Below are 20095 nucleotides of genomic sequence, written 5' to 3' on the forward strand. Positions count from 1 at the left end.
ATTGAAAATGTGTTTATCTTTTTTCTTTGCAAAGGTAACTGATCTTAAGGAAATTAGTACAAAGAAATGACCACTTCAGAAAGTATGCAAGTCTGCTCATACCCATATTTCAAAACTGTCTCTCATAGCTAGTTTAACTATTTAAGTTAAATAATTTCTGTAGACATTGTGCATGATTAGCATGGTCATAGTAATGTTATATGAAACAATAAAATGTAAAAAACTGAGAATTCTGTGTTTGTTTGTTAGTGTGTGTTTATGTTACTAAGCAGATAACATGGGTACAAGTCACTGACTGGACCGTCAGACTGAACAGGAGTAAACAGGATGGACAGAAACTTTCTGGGTGTTAATCAGTTGTCTTTAATTACCTGTTTTGTTTGCCTTGTGACTTCCTTTGTGCAGAGAAACACCTAGAAAATTAACAGTAGCAACAATAACTTTCCATTTAAATAACACAACATAGGCTTTGACACATAAATACGCCTCCATAATAAATGTTAAAAACTACTTTATACTTTTGCTCCGCTGCGTTCTGGAGGCAAATATTGTACTTTTTACCCTGCTACATTTATTTTACAGTCTTGGTTACTTTTCAGATTATCATTTTCAGATTATTCATACAAAGTATAATAAACAAATACATAATGATGTATAGTTGTAAAGATAATGTAATAGATTACACCTACATTAATGCATCAATTATAATACAGTGATATAATGTATATTATTATTATGACATGGGCCATTCTGCACAATGAGTACTTTTACCATTTCAATGCTAACACTTTTGTGCTTCAGTAAAATTTTGAATGCCAAGTAAAAAAAAATAAACACCTTCCACCACTGGATGAAAGTAGTATTTATTGCTGGGTTTTTGTATTAAATTGCACAAATTTTAACCTGGTGTGGTTTCCAAGTGAAGAAGAGAAAAGCAAGGTGTACGCTGGCCTTCCGGCAGTCTGCCCACACATGTAGTTCGCATTCCGGGGCAGTAGGTGGCTCTGCAGTCTGGCTGTCAAACACTGAGTTGAAGAGGCGAAAGCGTTGTTTTTTTTTTTTTTACTCTAAAGCGGAGCGACGAGGAAGAACAGCTGAACTGTGTCGCACGTACCTTTCATCCCATCGACGGCTGGTCTTTGGTGAGTCGAAAGCTAAATTACCGAATTGCTCTTACTGGAAGGTAAAGCTGAAATTTCGTTATTTCTTTTGTTTTGAATATGTCACTAAGACGTTTCAACCGACTCACGATGCCATTTTCTGAGAGCGGCGTTACAAACTAACTAAATACCCAGGCTAGCTAACTTTAGCCACAAGATAAGGTTGTTAGCGTCGACTCGACCTTTACGTTTGCAATCGCTAAATATAAACCCAGTCGAAACATTAAGACGATGTGTGTTACCAAAACGCTCACTACTCCAGCGGAGGATTTGGTGTCCGCACAGTGGAACATATGATGGCTGAGTCGTGTTATTTTCTCAGCCAACTGCCAGTGGCCCATACCAAAAATGGAGGCACGAGCAGGGCTGATCCCTCACCAGGATTTAAGGATCAGGGCTGAAAGTGAAGCAGCGGCCCCCTGAGAAACATACCCCGACCTAAACATGTTATTCCCTTGTAAACCGCGTTTGGTTAAAACTGTGACTTTGCCATCTCGTTTGCTTAAAAGTGTAATGGTAAATACGAGGTCGAAAATGCCCTTAAAGCTGCGCCAGCATGTGGAAACGTGTTTTTGTATTTTACATTTTATTTCTCTTTACAGTGGATTTCAAAGCAGCTCGGCTCTTTAAATATTGTCAGTGTAATAGATTAAAAAAAAAAAAAAAAAAAAAAAAGATAACCAGCTTATTCAGATATAAAAAGCAGTGTCTAGTTTATGTTGCAATGTAGATATTTTTAATGTAAGAATTATACAATACTGAGAACAGAAACACTCCTGTTTAGGTGATTGTTGCTACAACAGCAAAATGAAATGAACGTTTGCTGTAACCAGCTCTAACCAGCACCTTAAAGGCTTTCTCATCAATCACTGAAATATTTGAAACACAGCAGCTGTAATTTTTGTCAGACATGACTGATTAGATTAAGACTGAATGACCTTTTATCTATGATAAATAGTTCACATATTGCTGTGGGTTGGCTTTAACTGTATGAAAACTTTAACTGCATATGCACTTTGAACCATTGTGTTGGAATTTGATCCTTTTGACTTACTTACGTTTATTAAGTTATTACACTACAATTAATTTAAAACTTGCGCACTAAAATATGTGATGTTTAATATTTTGCTAAGCATCTGAATTTTAGTTTCTTCAACAGTATTGTAACATTATGTAATGAAAATCTGAATTTTGAACTGATTTGATCCACCTGAATAAGTGACTCAGCTTCAGACTGTAAGGTACTTGTTTGACCTGTAGTGTCAGGGCAGACCAAAGGTTGCAGCTAGCTTTAGGGAACAAGCATAATATCTGCTTAAGGTGGTCAAACTCAGTATGGTTTCTTTTATGTCTATAGATTATTTGCTGACTTCCAAAAATGGTCCGACCACATTTTGGACCACCACGCTTGAAGCCCAGGTAATAATTGATTATGTCACCCATATACTCTGGTGCTACGCTCATGCTTGTTTAATCTTTTGCTGTATACATCAGTAGTGGCCCTCTTGGAATTGTGACATAATATCTGTTTTTCTTGTGTCCTACCAGACCATATGGAGATGGTCATGGCATTGGGTCGAGTCAAGGGAATTACAACCCCAACCCCAACTCCAAAAGTCGAAGAGATGCCCAAGGCTACCCAGTAAAGGCCCCTTTTAACTGGAGAGAATCCAGAGGTAGAGGACGACCCCCAGTTGTCAAGAGAGTGCCACTGATGGGAGAGCAAAGGGAGCCACGTTTCAATCACTGGAGGTCGCCGAATCAGGATTCCTTTCAGTCATACCCTCCCAAAATGGAACCACACCATAGCCAGAGGAGGTCTTCTCCATCTAGGCCAAACCGCTCCCCCCACAGCCAGCATCAGTCATCCTCTCGCAGCCCTGCACAAGGATCCCCCGGTCAAAGGGGCCCACCTTTCCACGGTCACCCTTCAGGTCCCAGGTCACCCTCCCCAAGGCATTTTCGTAGCCACCCAGCTGATAGGAGGCCAGGCTCCACACAACCCTACCAGGGGTCTTTCAGGGGCCCCAAAAGGCAGTCAGGTTCTCCCCATCAGGAGCAGCGGAGTCGAGATCCTCGTGGGAGTTACAGTCCCAGAGAAAGGCCCTATGAGCACTCAGGTCATGGCATAAAGCGCTGGAATGAGACTGGAGCTTTCTCTCATCCACACAATGGAGAGCACAGGCCCTCTGGGTCACAAAGGAGCCCCAGAGAGATGCATGGGAGAGGCCCATGTCCAGAGAGGTACAGGAGTGAAGCAACAATCCCAGCTGGGTAAAATTATTAAAGAGGAGGCCTGAAGCTGGCCCAGTCCTCCCAGTCACAGGGGTCATAATGATTACCTCTACTCTGCCCCAGCCATAGTTATTAGAGGGGATTAATGGGGGTCTGATGTAAATGTGGTTTCACCTGCCATTGAGAGGAGTGTTACATCTGTAATTACTCTTTGAAAATTTACTTCTCCTACCTGTTTCATTCTGTCGTGTCGTTATGAAGGGGCTGCATTAAGATAAAAGTTAAAAGTTCCGCCTCCCACTTAACATGGCAATGGATCTATCATTGTAATGATTTCTCTATTGTTTGATGGATATGCAGGTGGTCATCAGATCAAGACTCCAGGCGGCAGCGGGGTCCGGTGGAGAGGCAGGGCAGCAGATCGCACAGTAGAGAGAGGGCACAAGATGTCCCTCACCTGCCCCCTTTCAGACCCCCCTCATGGAGAGGAGGCCCACCACAGCCATCATCCTACCACAGGAGTCCTCAAGAGGGGCAAGTGGCAGGACCCCGCAAGAGGAGGATATCAGACATCAGCATGCCCTCCTCAGACCCTGCACTGGTGCATGGCAATCCAAAACAACCCAGGAGAGAGAGAGCTCAGCTGCTCAGTATTCCCAGGCCATTTGGTGGTAAACCATTGTCTCTTAGGGATAAAGGTTACCTAGTTAAGAGCAGACAAATCAGAGCAGAGTCTCTCATGCGGCTCAGAATACCTCCATCGGTGAAACCCAGGCCTCGCCTGGGCGACTCCACCTCGCGGGGGAATGTCAACTCTGTTCTTGCTATGAGGAAGAAACGTTTCCAGTCAAATCCCATTCCCCTGAAAAAACTGGAACCAAGGAGGCCAAAACCACAGCAGTCACCCCCCAGGGAAGAAGGCAATGGCAACAAGTCTCCAAGAGACTCTGACACAGGCAAAGAACAGGTGGAGTCTCGCCGGTCCTTGAACACACACAGGTACGGTATTTTCCTTCTAGCACTGTTCGCAGGGGCTTGATGGTGATTAGGAAGTCAAGAAAGAATGTCTCAATGTGAAGGGGGTGCCATCTGTGGAAAATGGAGATGTCGTGATGGGCTAAATGTGCAACACTGATTCAGTTGATGAAAAGCTGCAGAGGTCTGAAATGCTTCCCTGTCTGCGTGCTGCCTGTGTTTCAAAAATATCTTCCTATCAAGTGGGCTGAAGAGAAGGTGCTAAATTACGCAACATATCAGTAAAGCCAGCCTGTTTTAAAACCTGACAAAAAAGTTTAGTGCCCCCGATGAGCGGTGTGGAAAAATTAGTCTGTGCTGTTTAAGGACTCCTCAGTTTGTCAGCAGTGAGTGTCTTAAGAAAGAACGAAGTGCTCTTCAGCGTGTTGTTACGACCCCTTCATCCTCAATAGGAAACAAAAGCAATCCAAAGCTGAAGTTACAACATTTTAATGTAAAGCAGTATATCTGTGTACACAAAGAAGACTAAACGTGACCTAAACTGACACTGAGATGCTGCCCCCATTTTTAAATGATTGGCAACACGTCCGCTACACATGGGCCTTGGGGAAAGGAAATGCATCAAATGGATGTCCAGCATTGAATGGCGAATGTTCAAGGCACCAACTAAAACAAGTGAAAAGTTGAGAGTCACATGGCACGTTTGCTCAAGGAATTTCAAAAACAAAGTCTAAACTGGGACTCTTTGTTTGGCTTTGAATCCAGTCACAACATAATGAAGATGGATGATGGTGATTGTGGCTGACAACAGAGATGATGAAAGCCATCAAACAATGAAGAGGAATTTCTAATGTTGGACATTACCAGCTGCCATCAGAGTTAGAGGACAACAGGCACTCGATAAGTTAACCGACACATAACTCATATGCAGAGATTGAAGCTTCTGACTCCATTGTTTATGTGCATCAAGTCACCAGTCACTCTTGTCATAACTTTCCAAAGTGGTTATAAAAGAATTTTAACAACATAAAAACCAGTCAAAACCCAAGACAAAGATTTCTGCAAAGAATTGATCTTTTTTGACTGACAGCACATTAGTCACCGTATTCAGGAATTTTATCGTCACGCATTTGTCAGGTGCATACCTACGTGTACACATGTAATGCCCAATTCATGTGTTACACAGAAGTGGAAACCATGTTCTTGCTGTGTGCAAATTGAATTAATTTATTTCCGAAGGATTCAATTATTTGAATACGATACGTGGTTCTGCACCACCCGAAGTGTGAAGCCTTGCAGATGGTGCTGCATCATTCCTGCTCAGACTGAGCAGAACGAAGAGGAGCCAAAGTAATACACTTCACACAGAGCACCTAAGTACTGGAGCTGTCTTCTTATCTGCAGTCATAAGGACTTTAGAAGCATTCCTAAGCTTCCAAGCCTTTTGATGAAACAGACCAGGGATGGTTAGGTCAGCTTTTGCAGGAGTCAAACCAGTGACCATTGAGTTACTAGATGGCCAGCATTGTATACTAATCATGCCAACAAAGCCCGGAGTGAAATCAGCCTTGATGTGTCATTTTAAATTTATGGAAAAGGATGAGACAAGTGGAGAAACAAGACCGATGAGAATGGATTTAAAATGGGTGAGAACAAGATGAAAGGAGAGATTGTAAGTGGCCGAAAGTCCAGCTTGATACGACGTGGGGACAGAAGCAAGATAAGCCTGGTTTTTGCAGCCTTACCATGCCACCTTATCTTCATATCAGTGTGAACACATTTGGGCTTGAACCACAGGTCAGCATGTGCTGTGGTCAGTTCCTGTGTCTAATCTGACGCGTGACCTAAACGTAATAATAGTGTGCAACATCAGCCTGAGGGAAAGCAGAATATTGAGTAGCTGCTTGACATATCTTCCTGTGAAGAACTTGCCTGCTGTGATGGACCAAAGATGTCCTCAATCAGTTCTTGGCACTTTATCACACTGTAACTGAAAACGACGACGTGAAGAGGAAAAAAGGGCACTATAGCTTTAACTGCAGAACCAATCAGATGATCGTCTTTGTTAAATTCCCACATTTTCCTAAATCATGCCCAGCACCTGAAATTATAAGGAGAGTAGATCTGAAGGAATAGAAATCTCACTTGAGGGCGCTACAAAGCCTTTAGAAGAGCAGACAAACACTGGCTCATCTCTTAAAACCACTGCACAGCTTTGGAGAAGAAGCTGACATTATCACCTGCCTGGACGTGCTCAGCTATTCACATCAAAACTGCCGACTTCTCAAAAACTCAGATCTCCTATTTCCTCTCCGATGTGCATGTTGTGAGCCCCTATGGATGATGAAAAATGATTGAAGACAACAGATAAAGGAACAACTAAGAAGGACCCGCTGATAAAACCCTCTGATCTTCAATGTGACCGTAAAAATAAGGGAATTGTCCTTGTGTGCTTCGGAGAGAAGGATGAAGATTTGGTGACGTGATCTAGACCGATATCTTAAAGTCCTCTCCAAGATTTGCCTGCTCTAACAATCACTGAGTAAATGAAGAGAGCTCAGATTGATTCAGGGTACAAAAATAGGAGTAAAGGAGCATGGACATTCCATGGTTTTTTTGTAAGTACCCATGTGTGATGCGTGGCTTTATGATCATTTATCTGCCTGCAAAAACACTGCTCTTCATTACTGGTTTAATTTGCATTTCTGACAGAGCTGACAGGTTGATTTTTATTTTTCACTCGCAGTCATTTTATTTTCTACATTATGATATCTTGAATGACATGTTGTTAATGTGTCCAGGACACATTTAAGATGTTTGTACGCTGACATAAACGTGAGATGATGCTGGGATAGGAATGCTGATGTCCTTACCACTGGCTCTGCGACACTCTCCACAGATCTTCTCCCATAGAGAAACGTGACCTTGTCGTTTTGTCCCACTGGCCACCCGGGCCGAGCTCCTCCAAGGACGGTTCACCTCGGAAAGATCACAGCCCAAAGTCAAAGACAGGTAAGTAAATTATTTTTGTAATCTTTTGTATTTTAACAACAAAAGGACAGTAGCTACAGTAATTATTATCATTTTACATGCTCTTCTTGCTCTTTAGGTTGATAGATTTTATTTATTTATTAAACTTCAGCTACAGGATTTGTTATCTCCCTATTTTTTTTAGACCGCAGTTCAGATATAGACAGTCCATCGAACAGCCGACTCTCAAAGACGAATGATTCCAGATCCCCGCCTGACGACCGAAAACGGGGATATTTGGATAAGAGGATGTTCAGGTACGTTTCTGAGAGTCATCCCATAGTTTGAAACGCGCTTCTTTTTTATGGTTTTGATATGTTAACTGTAAGCTCTGTGCGGAGAGTGTCCTGTTCCTGATATTTCTTGTATTTTTAGCAGGCCATTTAATCCGATGCAGGACAGCCACAGATCTGGGAGGCCTTTCAGGAGACCACCACCAGGACCGATGCAGGTGAATGAAATATCTATAGTAAGAGTAGGCTGAGTGATTCAGCCTATGGAGGCACAAAGATCAATGCTCTACCACACACTACCAAATATTGATGCATGTCAGCTGGGTTTTTTTCAGGCAGATTTATAACCAGCTTTCACTGTTCTGTTTTTACAGAGACCAAAGTTCACCGGTAGTCCAAGGAAGACAGGTCCTGAACTGTCGGGAAATGTAAGAAGACCACTCATGGTAAGCATACACTCTTCGGGAGATCACTTTCTTCCTCTGGGAAATGTTAAATGGCTTTCTTAATAACTTTTTTTTTTGTTTTTTTTATTATAAGGAGAGCTTAGTGCCACGCCCCTTCCCAAATCAGAGGCCAGTGTTCAGAAAAAGTCAGAGTATCATGTCTAAATACCGCAACATGAGAGTGATGCGTCAGCGCGTGCCGTACAACCGAGGACCCAACCAACAACGCTGGTGATGACCTCAAGGTAAGAAATCATAACGTGTAGCTGTGAAGCGGCAGCATGACAGTTTTAACTGACCATGTACCGTGAGTGGTGTCTTCTTCAAACAGAAGATATAACATCTTTCAGAAATGTTATATTCACAGGAGGTTTTTTTTTTTCTTGATCTCCTCACAGGTCTCACATTCTGCAGACGTGACACTGGAAAACGTGGAAAAATCTCAAGCTCTTTTCCTCTGAGTGGACTGCACAAACCCTTCTCTCACTACAATCCCAACCTGCCTGTAAATTATGCAAGTGTTGTTGCTTACATTTGTTCTCTGGTACAAGTTTTTCAGTTGCATCTTTGAAGTACTGCAGTGCTTTGTTTTAGAATGTATGTAACACATGCCATTCTATTTACTGCCCTGCTTTTTTTCTGGTGTAATTTGATTTGGGATTTGCTGCTTGTGATCTTGGCAGTCTGCTTTTTTTTTTTTTTTTTTAAATAGACTGCTTTTTTTTTTGCTTGTTTTACTTGTTTACAGAGAACAATCCAGGTTCCAAGTTTGTTAAGTCCATGAAATGTTTACTTTAACATCTCCTCGTTATTGTTTGTAAAGACTTTTCACGAGATGTCCTATTTGATTAATCATGGGTGTTTTGATTAGAAACCAGGGCTTGTCAACTGACACTTAGTTACAACTTGTAAAACTTGTATAATCACATGTTCAGTTTGTTTGAGACTTGAAATAAAATTGGATTTAACAATCTGTATTTGAAAGTTGTCTGTGTTTTGATTGTAATTTGGACAGAGGACACAATCAGTTCATCAGTAGAGTCCAGTTTCTAAACCTTACTTTGCCTGCCAATCAGCCTTTATATTGAATTTTTTTTGGTAAGCTTTATTCCTTAAAGACAATCTGTCTTCAAAATCCCAGCTGGTATATCTAAAACCTCTGGATCCTACATTTCCCATAATGCAGTCGAGTAGTGTATTTTATTAGTCCCCTCCTGCCTAGTGATGGGATCATGATACCTCAAGGAGTGCATTGACACATTACCCAAACTGTGTTGGTCACTCAATAGTGACCCCTGCAGCAGTTCTAAAACCATTGCAGGTAAACAAAATTAAAATAAGATGGAAAGACTTACATGTTGCAAACCCAACATCAGCCTGTGAAATAATATCTAACTTTTATTTAATTGCTAGTCGTTTACTTAAAATATGATCTCATCATTGTGTAATTTCATTTGCTCAATTTGTTTGCTGAGTTAAGTTGAGTGAAGAAAATTTGCTTAAAACCTTGTTTGTGTAAATGCTAAAATGAGTTGGTATGTAAAATATAGCAAATTTGTCTATAATAAAATTCAGAGTTAAAATTTTTAACTTATGTATGGAATTTCTGTAACTTAAGTGTTCAATCATACGAAATAACAGACTAAAAACAGAGCCGACACTTCACCTACAATAAAATAGTTAATTTATCTGATAACAATTCAAACCTCTTACAGAAAAGAATAGACACATATTTCCATAAAAAAACTAACAGTAAACAATGCCCAAAGGAGAAAAAGATTTACCTTATTTGCCGTCAAAAGATCAAAATGATTCCAGACTGGGGAAAACTCCTTCTTATTGGAACGATCCACGAAGTCAGAAGCTGAGCAAGGTGAGGGCAAGCAAAAGTCCAAAAGACACAGCAACAGCAAACACAGTTTCATCTCCATTCAACAAATCCACAACAATGCACGTCAATAACAGTTTGTTTCCTTTAACACACGATTTGGCGCGGCACATCCAAACGACACACTTCCTGTATGGGTCACATGATTTTTTTTCTTAAAGCGATACACGCACCAATACGGGTTTGACTCCTGTGCGCTCGGCACAGTGGTGCTGACGCACCAGTGTTGTTTGTCCCATCATTACTCCTGCCTCCTAAATACCCTTTTTTTCTGAAACCCCACATTTCCAGTTTGTAATGCAGACTTTCTGTCAAAACTTAAAGTTCAGGCTAAGATGACACTGACTTGGCAATTTCCCCCCACAGCCACAGACAACATTACACAACTGTTTTCGCAGGCTGAAGAATGAAACAGCTGGACTTCATGTGTAAAATTGGTGGGATGTCCCTTTAGGTGCTCTTTAGGAAGCACTAATTAAAGCCAATCAAAACAGCTTCTATAAGCTTTCACAATAAAGACAAATCATCTTTCTGCTGAGCTTTCTGCTTTCTCCTGTCTTCCCAGTTCAAACATCAGTTCTTGTGTAACTGCTCCCCGGTTTGTCCCTTTTAAACCCGCCCTCGCCCTTCAGTCTGCAACGCCCTTTGCTCTGCCCCTGTGATATTTGTGAGTGGAGTCCAGCTCCACTCTGTCCTGAGCTAAACTTAGCCCTGACACTACCACTCCTCATTACAACATACTCTGCGGACCACACTGGGTTACAATGGATGGTGTCGAGTTACCACAGATGCTGCTGTATCTCACCGGTGACAGTGGCAAAGCAAGGTGAGTGTGCGCACCGGATATATGACTGTAACTGACAATAATCTGATATTTGGTTTATTATGTTTACTAATGACTGTATAATCTGTCACTGTGCTCTTCTCTGTGAGTCGGTTCCAGCATGTTTTGCACATTTGTTCACTGCCTTGGCATGAGACAAACAGCTGCCTCTACTGTAACTCCCAAATTTAGTAGTATCTCAGTTTAACGTAAAAACGGAGGTCGCTGAATTCTTATGAAAAGCACAGGTAACAGTTGAAGAATTACCTTTATCTTTCAGTGCATTTCACTTTCTTTGAAAGTGTTGCATGAGGTTATGCTGAGCTGACTGGTTTCTGTTGATTTCTGCTCCACTGACTTGCTCCAATCTGTCATTTGTAGATGTAGACTTAAAGACTCTGCAGGTTTTTCTGTCTTTCACTCTCTACACTTGTATTCCTCTCTGTCACGATGGGCAACTATAGTTCAGTCCTCATCCCTGGTAAGCCTTGCAACTATTGTTGTTACATGTGTCTCAAAGTCATTTGAAACACTACCATGCTTGAATGCTGCATGTTAAAAAAATGTTAACGCAGACTTTGGAGTCACAAAAAGTGGATCAAGACGTAGGTTTATTGAGAATGGCCCTACGCTCTCCGTAAGGATGGGTTTAAATGAATTCCGGGGTCTGAAAGGTGTGTTTTAACATCTATTCTCCATTTCTCTCAAAGACACTGAAGAGTTTGATTCAATTGTGTCAGTCGCGGAGAAGCTGAATGAGCAGGTAGCTCATGCTGCAGATGAGAGGTTACAGTCAGAGCTTCAGACTCTGGGAAGTATACATTTTTAATAGCAGTTATCTAGAAACCATTCCTCTGGTACATTATCCAGCTAAATGCTACTATACTATGATACTAATATCACTTGGCTCACATAGAAGAGTGTGTGTCTGTTTGTGTCCCATCTGTCCTTGGGTTAAATTTAACTTTTCTGAGCTACCTCATACACACACAGTCACGTATAGCAGCAGAAGATATCTACTTACTTAAAACAAGGTTAAAAGGTCCATCTCTATAATCATGTGTTACTGACCTAAAGGTCACTTTGGACATTTTCTCAGGGGGACACCAAAAGCAGGGATATTTGTTGTCATTCTTTTAAATGGGTGAGGTACACGCAGTGTAAATGTATTTTACTTATCAGATGTCTCAAACTAGACTTAACTTACAGGTAACACTCATGATGGAAGAGGAAAGAAAAGAAAACCAGAGTGAAGAACTGGAAACTTTAACACTTCAAGAAAACTCTCAGGAAACAAGTCAAAATGGGTCCGACCTGCCTGTAAGTGTAAAAGAAATACTTACCCACGTTAAAATTTAAATTATTATTCCAGATTTTTTTTGTTGTTGTCGTCAGCCTGTAATGTTGGGTTATTCTCCGCAGGCAGCAGTACCCAAAAGTGTGCCCACACAGTCCTTCTCCTCTCTGTTACCAAAGGCTCTCTCTGCTGTGCTCTCTCCGCTGGCCCCGGGCCTCAAATCGGACCCCCAGTTGAGCAGAAACCCAGCGAAATGTGCATCGCCGAACCTGGAGCAGCTGCAGACAGAGCTGAGAGACCTGAGGGACCAGTTTGAACAGATGAAGAGTCAGCACAAGTATGGCTTTCTTACTGTAATCTCTGTTCAGATTTTTGCTGACATTCCCACCCCTGCATCACATTCTCTATTTCAGTTTCCATCAGGAGAGTTTTTTTTTTCTGCTGCAACTAATTTGACAATATTTTGTGTTCCAGCAAAGAAATTAAACTGCTGATGAATGAGCTGGATGAGGAGAAAAGGATTCGCTTGACTTTACAGGTGTGACATGAAGAAACAAAGGATGGCAGAATTTCTATAAAGTATTATTCACTTTTTTTTTTTTACTTTTAAAACAACTTTTTTTTAAAAGTAGAGAATATTAGACTAAATATCTAGAAGCTGCCCTCATGGTTTGTTTTGTTTTGTTATAGATGGAGATTCAGCGTATGAAGAAGCACATGTCTAAATGAGGGGAATCATCAAAGACAAGAGGTCCTGATTTGACAAAAAAAAAGTTTAAAGGTCTTGTTGTACCTGATAAATAATATTTTTCTAAGTTTAAAAAAAGTTTTATGGCAGTTTTTAGAGAAAACATTTTCCTTAGGTGGTAATTTTATTTACTTTTTTAAAAATCTGTTTTTTTGGGGGGGTGCTGAATGACCAAGAGGACTGAATGTTTTTACTGAGTCACAGCTGAAAGCGGAAAGTGAGTGGGAGCAGACTCAAGGTGACAGGCTGCTAAAAAAAAGCTGTCCTTTGATCCAGTGTTTTCCCCCCGAGAGGAAAATATGCTGACTGTTCTCTCTGGAAATGCAGTTCAAGACCAAGTGAGACTCATGCAATTGTCTTGAGATTTCCATGAAGAGAAAAAAAAGCAGTACTGACTGTTGGGTGTAGGCCTTAATATGTGTTGAAGATCATCACTGTTAACTTGGTTTTCAGTCATTTTTTTCTTTATCCAACTGTGTATGAAACATTTGATGTTGAAACAGGCAGAGAGGAGGATAAAAGATGAGAGCTAACAGTTAGTCTGCAGAGCTGAGGGCTGAGCTACCACTTGTTTATAATAATTTGATATAGAGGCACAGACATAAAGCTTCTTTTGTATTTTAGGTGCATATATTTTTCAACCAGTGTAATAGTTTTCCTTCTTATCACGTGCAAAAATTGACCAAGCCGTCACTTAATTTATTGATTGTTGATTTGTAGGAGTATAGTGAATTTATTAAAGATGCTGGAGCCGGCCATTGCTGACTTGTTTTTGTTTTTTTTTTGTTTTTTTAAACACTGCATGTTGGAACTGTGACTGAGAGAACTTCTTATTCCCATTTCTAGTTTTCCCTTGGAATGAAATTCAAATAGTCTCTTTTTATGAAAAACACATTTATAATTTCCCTTAAAAACACATATACATCTTATATATTGGTATACCAGAGAAGTTCACAGTGTGTAAGTAAACATTTGGCTGCTAGATCGGTGCTTATTGATTCCCTGGACAATACTGGAGGTACTGAAAAGCTAAACCTGATACAAGACGAGCGGTGAAATTTTTTGACATTCGGTCCGATTTTGCCTCAGAAGTTGGATTCTTCACATGGAATGGGCCTGAAGGCGACCTCGCTGTTCTCCTCAAGAAGGACGTCATATCGGCAGAGAAGCCTGGAAGAAACAAAGTTGGTGTTACTTAAAATCTAGAGCTGGGAGAAGTGAGGGACTTTGAGGAAAAAATAGCCAATACTGTGAGTCAAATAGATCCAGTTTCTTAGAAATATTACAGACTTTTAAATCAAATCAGTATGCGTTGCTTACCTCTCTTTGCGTTCCAGAGGTGTGAGACTGATTCGGAGAACACGAAGCTTATATTTGGGCTTACATACATTCTTAGTGGAAAATTTGAGAGACACCTTTTCCACTGACTGAATGTCTTTGTCAAACTGGGCTAACAATGTGGTCTCTGTGTACTTCTTGAACTGTGATGATTTACTGAGATGAAAAAAAAAAAACATTAACAAAGGGACAAAGAAAAGTCACAGTGAAATATTAGTACTTTGAGTAGAACTTAGAGAGAAGACTTACTGGTCAATGGTTGCCACCGATTCAGTACCATTATGATGAAGTTTAACAGTAAGGTATCCCCAGCGAGCATCCTTGTTCCATATCATCACGTCCACCCTGTAGCTTGTCACTAAGAGAAGACATCCAAATTTTTATTCAAAAAATTTAGGACCATCTTTCATCAGTGTTCAATGTCTTCAGATGAAAGTCAATATCTTTCTTCAAATATTTTTTACTATACTTTATATCTAACAGTGTAAAGTTGTTTGGAAAAGATATGGTGCCACCACTAGTTGGCAGAGCAAGCAGGGTCACGGGACCTGGAGACTCTGCTGTGCTGTGTATTTCTGTCTGGTTTTTATGATTATGATTGTGATTATAACGTGTTCTGATACTTACTGCAGAACGGAGACTTTGCTTTTGTTGTGAAGAACGTTTTAGTTTGGCCCAGCTTCACTAGGATGTTTTTCCACCGTGTGACGTCATAGCCTGCATTTGAGTGGAACAGCTGTGTCAGGTCTACAATAACATACTGTAACATCTGGAGTGTCTATTCAAAAACACATACACATCGACAGACACTCTAATAACTTTTTACTTTAAAATATTTAGTCTATCAATACCTTAAGGATCCCTGACTTATTCTGATCTAAAATGCCTCAAGATTAATCAATTAATGTCACAATGCACTGAGTGTCTCCGTTAACATTAGGCCTTGCAATGTTCAATACTGTATTCATGTCATATCAGATCAGATTAAAACCTATATCTACCTTGAAAAAATATTTTCAGTTATTTTCATAACTGTCCATCAGCCTCAGAAATATTTTTTTGAAGAGTAAAAAACGTAAACAATGCGCATTATTTATTTCCAATAGATAGACCAACCGAAGACAGGACATCCAGCAGCACCAAACCGGTCACAGTTCAAGCACTTGCCATCCAGAAAGTCAGAGTAGGACGAGCAGGGGAAGGCCGTGCTGGAACACGTCTGATTCAAAGAGTCGAGGAAGAGCAACACTGATCTCTGGTGGTCACATTTAAAATAAGCTCCTCCTACACAAGGGTGAGACAGAAAGTGGAACTTTATCATACTGCTCATATCCTTAAAACGCAATTCCCATAAATCTCAAAGACCTTACCAGAAAAGATGGTCTTTGGGCAGCCAGGTTGGTCTGTTCCTCCATTTGCATAGAAATCAATGTGACCCAGAGCTTCTCTGAAGCCCAGGGCTGTGAACACAGAATTAGCAGATGAAGAGAACAATAATTTTTACACACATGAATCATCTGTGTGCTTTTGTATATTAAAAGAAAAAACCTACATAACAACAACAAAACAAACAAAATTTACAAATAATTCTTAATGTATAATACAGACTTTCAGCTCAACTAACCATCTATGTCTGTATGCAGGACATCCACAAACTGGGCGTCTGAGGAATCCAGTCGTTCCTCTGGAGGAGTGCCAGTGAACTGAGGCCCAGCAGGATCCAGAGCTGCAAACATCACATCAGTAGACCTCAGTGAAAGCTTTAAGTTTATTCCCAAACTCAAAATTAGCTGATGGGACTACTTACTGGAAAAGATTTAGGTATCACTTAGTTTAAGACCCTGGACTGCTTGACCTTACATCCCTTTTCCTTTTCCAGATTAATTGTGTTTCAGTGCAATATTTCTTTTACTCGTCTAAGTGTCAACGTATAATTCTCTACACATTTCAGATACAGAAAGCGATCTGGATACATGTGGCAACATGGGCCACTCTTACCTGTAATTCTTCCAATTGAAGCATTCAAGTTAGCACCCACAAAACCTGATATATGAGCTCCGAGACTGACTCCAATCATGTGGATGGAGCTTAGAGAGGCACCACGTTCCTGAAAAGATCGGTCATTAGTCTCGTTAGACATTTCATTGTCAGTGACAGTTACAGAGACTGTCAGACACATCTCATACCTGCATCATTTTGATGAAAGCAGTGAGGTTGGCTGCTGCCTTCTGTGTATTCTCCACTGCCTTAAAATAGTTCAAATTGGCGGCTCCGTGGTTCCAGTCCACTATAATGACGTTCAGGTCTTTCCTGGCCAGGAGCAGCGCCGTCATATTATGCACCCACACTGGTGGAGATCCTGTGGGCCGATACCCATGAACGATGAAGGTGGTGGGTCTGGACAAATTGAACTGGGGATGGGCGGACAGGTTGGTGTGGGACATGAGCGTCCCACAGCTGCCATATTCCCTGGTGTACAGCAACAACCTAATTCTGAAGCTGGTGCCAATGAATGCGTGACCTAAATTTAGGTCTGAAAATTTGTCACATTTCTGAGCTGGAGAGTGATGATGAGAAAAAAAGAAGGAGCAGAAAGAGAGAGAATAAAGAACAAGAATAAATCAGACAGGCATTTTGATCTCATGAGCTTCACTCAAGGTTGCATAACTTTGAAATGCTTAATGACGTCTCATTCAAGGTTTCTGCCCTCATCAATGACATAATGCCTACATGACTGTGGGAGCATTCAATGCTACAACAATGACAAATATGAGCAGAGTGGTTTGTTGATCAGTGAACCTGCAAAATGCTCTCATCAAGTGAAATATCTGACACACCTAATTATAGAGCCTTGGAAAAGCAGGCGATGTGGTTAGAAGAAACCACAATGACAGTACATCCACACCTCTTGTTACCATCAATGGTCTGGAGGTGTTGCAAAGACATGGCGGTAAATATATTGTCTGAAACAACTTGCCTCATTCAGTAAAACTAAACAATATGATAAGTCTTCAAGAAAAAACACCTACCAAACTATTAACTGAACAAACAAACGATAATAATAAAGTCATTCCAAAACAGACACTCATCTCTGTTTCTGCTACCAGTCTGCTGAGCAAGTCTATAGATAGATAGAAAGATAACGCTTTTTATCTGAACTGGTTGTGATCTCTAGATGGATAGTTTCTTGCTATCAACCTGACATTGTGTAAACTTTTTTTGGTTTGTTTTTTTTTTAAAGCAGAATGTTCATTTTCTCATAAAACTGCACACAAATACACTGGGTTTATGTTTGAAAAAGCATCATCAGCTGCTCTCCTTAACTGTTACACAATAAATCACCATGGCATGGCGGCACATGTATCAGCTGAGAGGCCCGTTGAGATCTATGCGGTGCCACTGAATTTTACAGACCACACGTAGGGCATTTGCTCAAGATTTTTGGTTTTCCCATTAAATTTCAGTTCCTCAAATATTGCCCGACTGTTTCCCAGAAAAACAGTCACTATACATTTACTGAAAGTGACTGTGTGTGTGTGTATATGTTTTTGTGTACATACATTTACATTTCAGAGTGTTCTTGGGCTTTACCTTTGCATAGTTGAACAGCTGTCAGCAGGAGCACTGTCAGATATTGCCACAGGAACATGCTTCACACCAACAATGGGCAAATAATCTACAGAACAAGTTATCTGAGTCAGGCCATTACATGAAAATACATCAGTCAGACACTATTTGGTCCACAATGTAGTTAACAGCAAATCCCATGAACACACTACACAACAACACACACAGCAACATTAAAAGTAGAGCACTGTTCTAACCCTTCAGATGTTTCTCTGAAGCTTTGTATTTTCCCAGCAGGCTATAGTTTTATATTCTTAGTCGTTTTTGCTCTGGATGCCAACCTCACTCAACCAAAGCAAAGAAAAAAAAAAGTCAGTTACTTGTCTACTTACTTTTCAATGTGAAAAAACTATGGTCATGAATGAGCTGGGAAAACCAGCCTCCATTCCACTGAAACTCTGTTTTTTTCTGGTTCCACCAACTATTATTAATCTTAACCAGATTTTAGAAAGTGAAACTAAAACCTACAGAAATCACAGTCTGTGCTACTTGTACACCCAAGTCTCTCTGTGACAAACTTATTCTGCCACAGAAGACCCCTCAGGTTTACTGAACGGACAGTGTCTTCCTCAGATTCAACCTGCACAAATGGGACAACAGCGGAAGAGTATGAGAGCAGCTTCCCTGTTATCAGTCTTACCTTTGCTGCAAGATAATAATTCCTGTGTCAAATTCCTCTGTCAAAGGTCCAGAATATTACAGTTTATCCTGCGTTTGTCACTCCACATATTCAGGCAGAGATCAGGAAGTGAAAGGACTAACAGCAAAGCTGTACTCCCGCCCTGCATTTTCTCACAGGGATAGCCACACCCCTTGCTCCAAGTCACTGTGTTCACAGGTGAAGAATTCCTGTGAAGTCACTCCTTGATCCTCTGTTCTCAAACCGGTTAGGCTACTGTTTTCTTGTGTTTCCACTGAACATGACTTGAATCTGTAAACATGACCTTGTCTCTGTTCACTGAGCCCATTCTAATTATAATTAAAGAAAAACATGTCCAAAACCTTATCTAAAAATGAACCGGTTTACTACTTGCTGTGTAGTTTTTAATTTGCAATAAAATAAACAAAAATAAAACAAATAAAGTGCCTGTTGAGGATCTTGTAGTCCTTGAGTTTCAGTTGCTCTGGGTGTTAACTGAATGTTCATTTTGGGGTGAATTATTCATTTTATCAGTCAGATGGAGGAAAATAAAGTAAAATAAACAAGTGTAAAGTGAAATAAGTGAGTGAAAATAAGATAAAGATGAAAATAAGAAAAACATAAAACAGGTAAACTTCCAACTTCACTACTTATTTATCTTTGCAAATGTTTCTGGAGGACCTGCAAATGTGCATGTCCCTGAGAGCACATCCTGTTGACCTTATGTTTATATAATCAGGAGGAAAATATTCATGACAATGTATCAGAAATATCTTCTATGAACATGACACACTCCCACAATAATAACAAAACTCAACAGCCATGTGTTTCAGTGAGGCTGTATTCAGGCACAACAGTGCTTGCAGCTAAATGCTAAGTTCTGCATGCTAAGGGAATGTACAAAAATTAATAGCGGGGGCACAACTGCCAGAAAAGCCTTAGGTACTGTTTTGTGCTGAATGGAGGGCCTTTGAAATTTTTCTCACCTCAGTTTATGTTTTATTTCAGCCTTTCTCTGTGCAATTTACTGTGTTAAAAATGTAATTGTCATGTAAACAAAAAGACTGTAGAGCACAACAGTCCCATTTCTGAATTAGTTTTGTGATAATGGGTGGATAGTCAAACAAACGTATTGATTATGCTTGCCTTATTTACCACCCTCTCCGTGTAGCAACCGTGTAGCTTTTTACAACAGGGTCAAACTTTGGTTGGTTGCCACAGTGTAAACAATCTGTATGGTAAAGTAGCAGGTGTGCTATAGAAAGGAGACAGGACAGCATGTTATTGATTTTAAGATGTACCCAAACTGTATTCGCAACTGAAATTACATAATATCCAGCATGGTACTGTGGGTAACTTGTGACAGCTTTGTGAAATGCTGGGACATATTGTCCCTCTGTGTTTGGTTCCAAAGGCTGCCAATGTAAAAGCTCTGGGCACTTACCTTTGTAGCTGATCTTATTTCGATTACTTCAGCATTCACTGGTACACTATTAGTAGTCTCTGTTCTCTGTATACACTTTTTCACTTTCACTTCCAGCTGGACTGTTGCATTTGGCATTTACTAACTGTGTAACTTTGCATACACCTTCCCATTGCTGCAAGCTTCAGTGTTACCATATGAAGAAAGGGAAACTCCTCAGAGGCGGAAAACT

At 40.5% G+C, this 20095-nt stretch overlaps 3 protein-coding genes across 10 annotated transcripts; 2 read left to right on the forward strand and 1 right to left on the reverse strand.

The window, feature by feature from the left end:
* Positions 1-1064: 1064 nt before the first annotated feature.
* si:ch211-114c12.2 (uncharacterized protein LOC336578 homolog) lies at positions 1065-9056 on the forward strand. 2 transcript variants are annotated; one of them, XM_041051535.1, is made up of 10 exons: positions 1065-1142; positions 2518-2579; positions 2709-3404; positions 3756-4394; positions 7270-7382; positions 7546-7657; positions 7776-7851; positions 8008-8079; positions 8174-8324; positions 8478-9056. In XM_041051535.1, exons 2-9 carry the CDS (start codon positions 2539-2541, stop codon positions 8312-8314), a joined length of 1890 nt encoding a protein of 629 aa, XP_040907469.1. In that variant the 5' UTR covers positions 1065-1142; positions 2518-2538; the 3' UTR covers positions 8315-8324; positions 8478-9056. The 2 variants fall into 2 exon arrangements, with proteins under 2 accessions (XP_040907469.1, XP_040907470.1); XM_041051536.1 differs by having other exon boundaries at positions 7779-7851.
* Positions 9057-10612: 1556 nt separating this feature from the next.
* si:dkey-71d15.2 (SH3 domain-containing kinase-binding protein 1) lies at positions 10613-13585 on the forward strand. 4 transcript variants are annotated; one of them, XM_041051543.1, is made up of 6 exons: positions 10613-10793; positions 11501-11601; positions 12000-12110; positions 12213-12424; positions 12562-12625; positions 12778-13585. In XM_041051543.1, the coding sequence occupies exons 1-6, from the start codon at positions 10736-10738 to the stop codon at positions 12814-12816; spliced, it is 585 nt and encodes a 194-aa protein (XP_040907477.1). In that variant the 5' UTR covers positions 10613-10735; the 3' UTR covers positions 12817-13585. The 4 variants fall into 4 exon arrangements, with proteins under 4 accessions (XP_040907477.1, XP_040907479.1, XP_040907480.1 ...); XM_041051545.1 differs by having other exon boundaries at positions 11501-11553; XM_041051546.1 differs by having other exon boundaries at positions 10691-10793; positions 12267-12424.
* A 133-nt stretch (positions 13586-13718) lies between these two features.
* Positions 13719-20022, reverse strand: lipia (lipase, member Ia). Of its 4 annotated transcripts, none has more exons than XM_041051538.1 (11): positions 19885-20022; positions 17765-17849; positions 16360-16730; positions 16172-16280; positions 15798-15899; positions 15544-15633; positions 15290-15457; positions 14801-14890; positions 14423-14531; positions 14156-14329; positions 13719-14005 (listed from the first exon to the last, which is right to left on the reverse strand). In XM_041051538.1, exons 2-11 carry the CDS (start codon positions 17820-17822, stop codon positions 13921-13923), a joined length of 1356 nt encoding a protein of 451 aa, XP_040907472.1. In that variant the 5' UTR covers positions 17823-17849; positions 19885-20022; the 3' UTR covers positions 13719-13920. The 4 variants fall into 4 exon arrangements, with proteins under 4 accessions (XP_040907472.1, XP_040907471.1, XP_040907473.1 ...); XM_041051537.1 differs by lacking the exon at positions 19885-20022 and adding an exon at positions 18441-18598; XM_041051539.1 differs by lacking the exon at positions 19885-20022 and adding an exon at positions 17998-18017.
* Between the last annotated feature and the right edge of the window lie 73 nt (positions 20023-20095).

This window comes from Toxotes jaculatrix, chromosome 12 (genome assembly GCF_017976425.1).
Source record: "Toxotes jaculatrix isolate fToxJac2 chromosome 12, fToxJac2.pri, whole genome shotgun sequence".
NCBI lineage: Eukaryota > Metazoa > Chordata > Actinopteri > Toxotidae > Toxotes > Toxotes jaculatrix.

Bases quoted from the DNA above. Each gene is read 5' to 3' on its own strand.
- lipia (XM_041051538.1), bottom strand. From the start codon at position 17,822: ATGTTCCTGTGGCAATATCTGACAGTGCTCCTGCTGACAGCTGTTCAA. The intron at 15,900-16,171 runs GTAAGAGTGGCC...TGATGTTTGCAG, and splicing joins TTCAATTGGAAGAATTACAG to CTCTGGATCCTGCTGGGCCT. The intron at 14,006-14,155 runs GTAAGCAACGCA...TGTTTCTTCCAG, and splicing joins CCTCTGGAACGCAAAGAGAG to GCTTCTCTGCCGATATGACG.
- si:ch211-114c12.2 (XM_041051535.1), top strand. From the start codon at position 2,539: ATGGTCCGACCACATTTTGGACCACCACGCTTGAAGCCCAG. The intron at 2,580-2,708 runs GTAATAATTGAT...GTGTCCTACCAG, and splicing joins CCACCACGCTTGAAGCCCAG to ACCATATGGAGATGGTCATG. The intron at 7,383-7,545 runs GTAAGTAAATTA...TATTTTTTTTAG, and splicing joins CAGCCCAAAGTCAAAGACAG to ACCGCAGTTCAGATATAGAC.
- si:dkey-71d15.2 (XM_041051543.1), top strand. From the start codon at position 10,736: ATGGTGTCGAGTTACCACAGATGCTGCTGTATCTCACCGGTGACAGTG. The intron at 10,794-11,500 runs GTGAGTGTGCGC...TTTCTCTCAAAG, and splicing joins GGTGACAGTGGCAAAGCAAG to ACACTGAAGAGTTTGATTCA. The intron at 12,425-12,561 runs GTATGGCTTTCT...TTTGTGTTCCAG, and splicing joins CAGATGAAGAGTCAGCACAA to CAAAGAAATTAAACTGCTGA.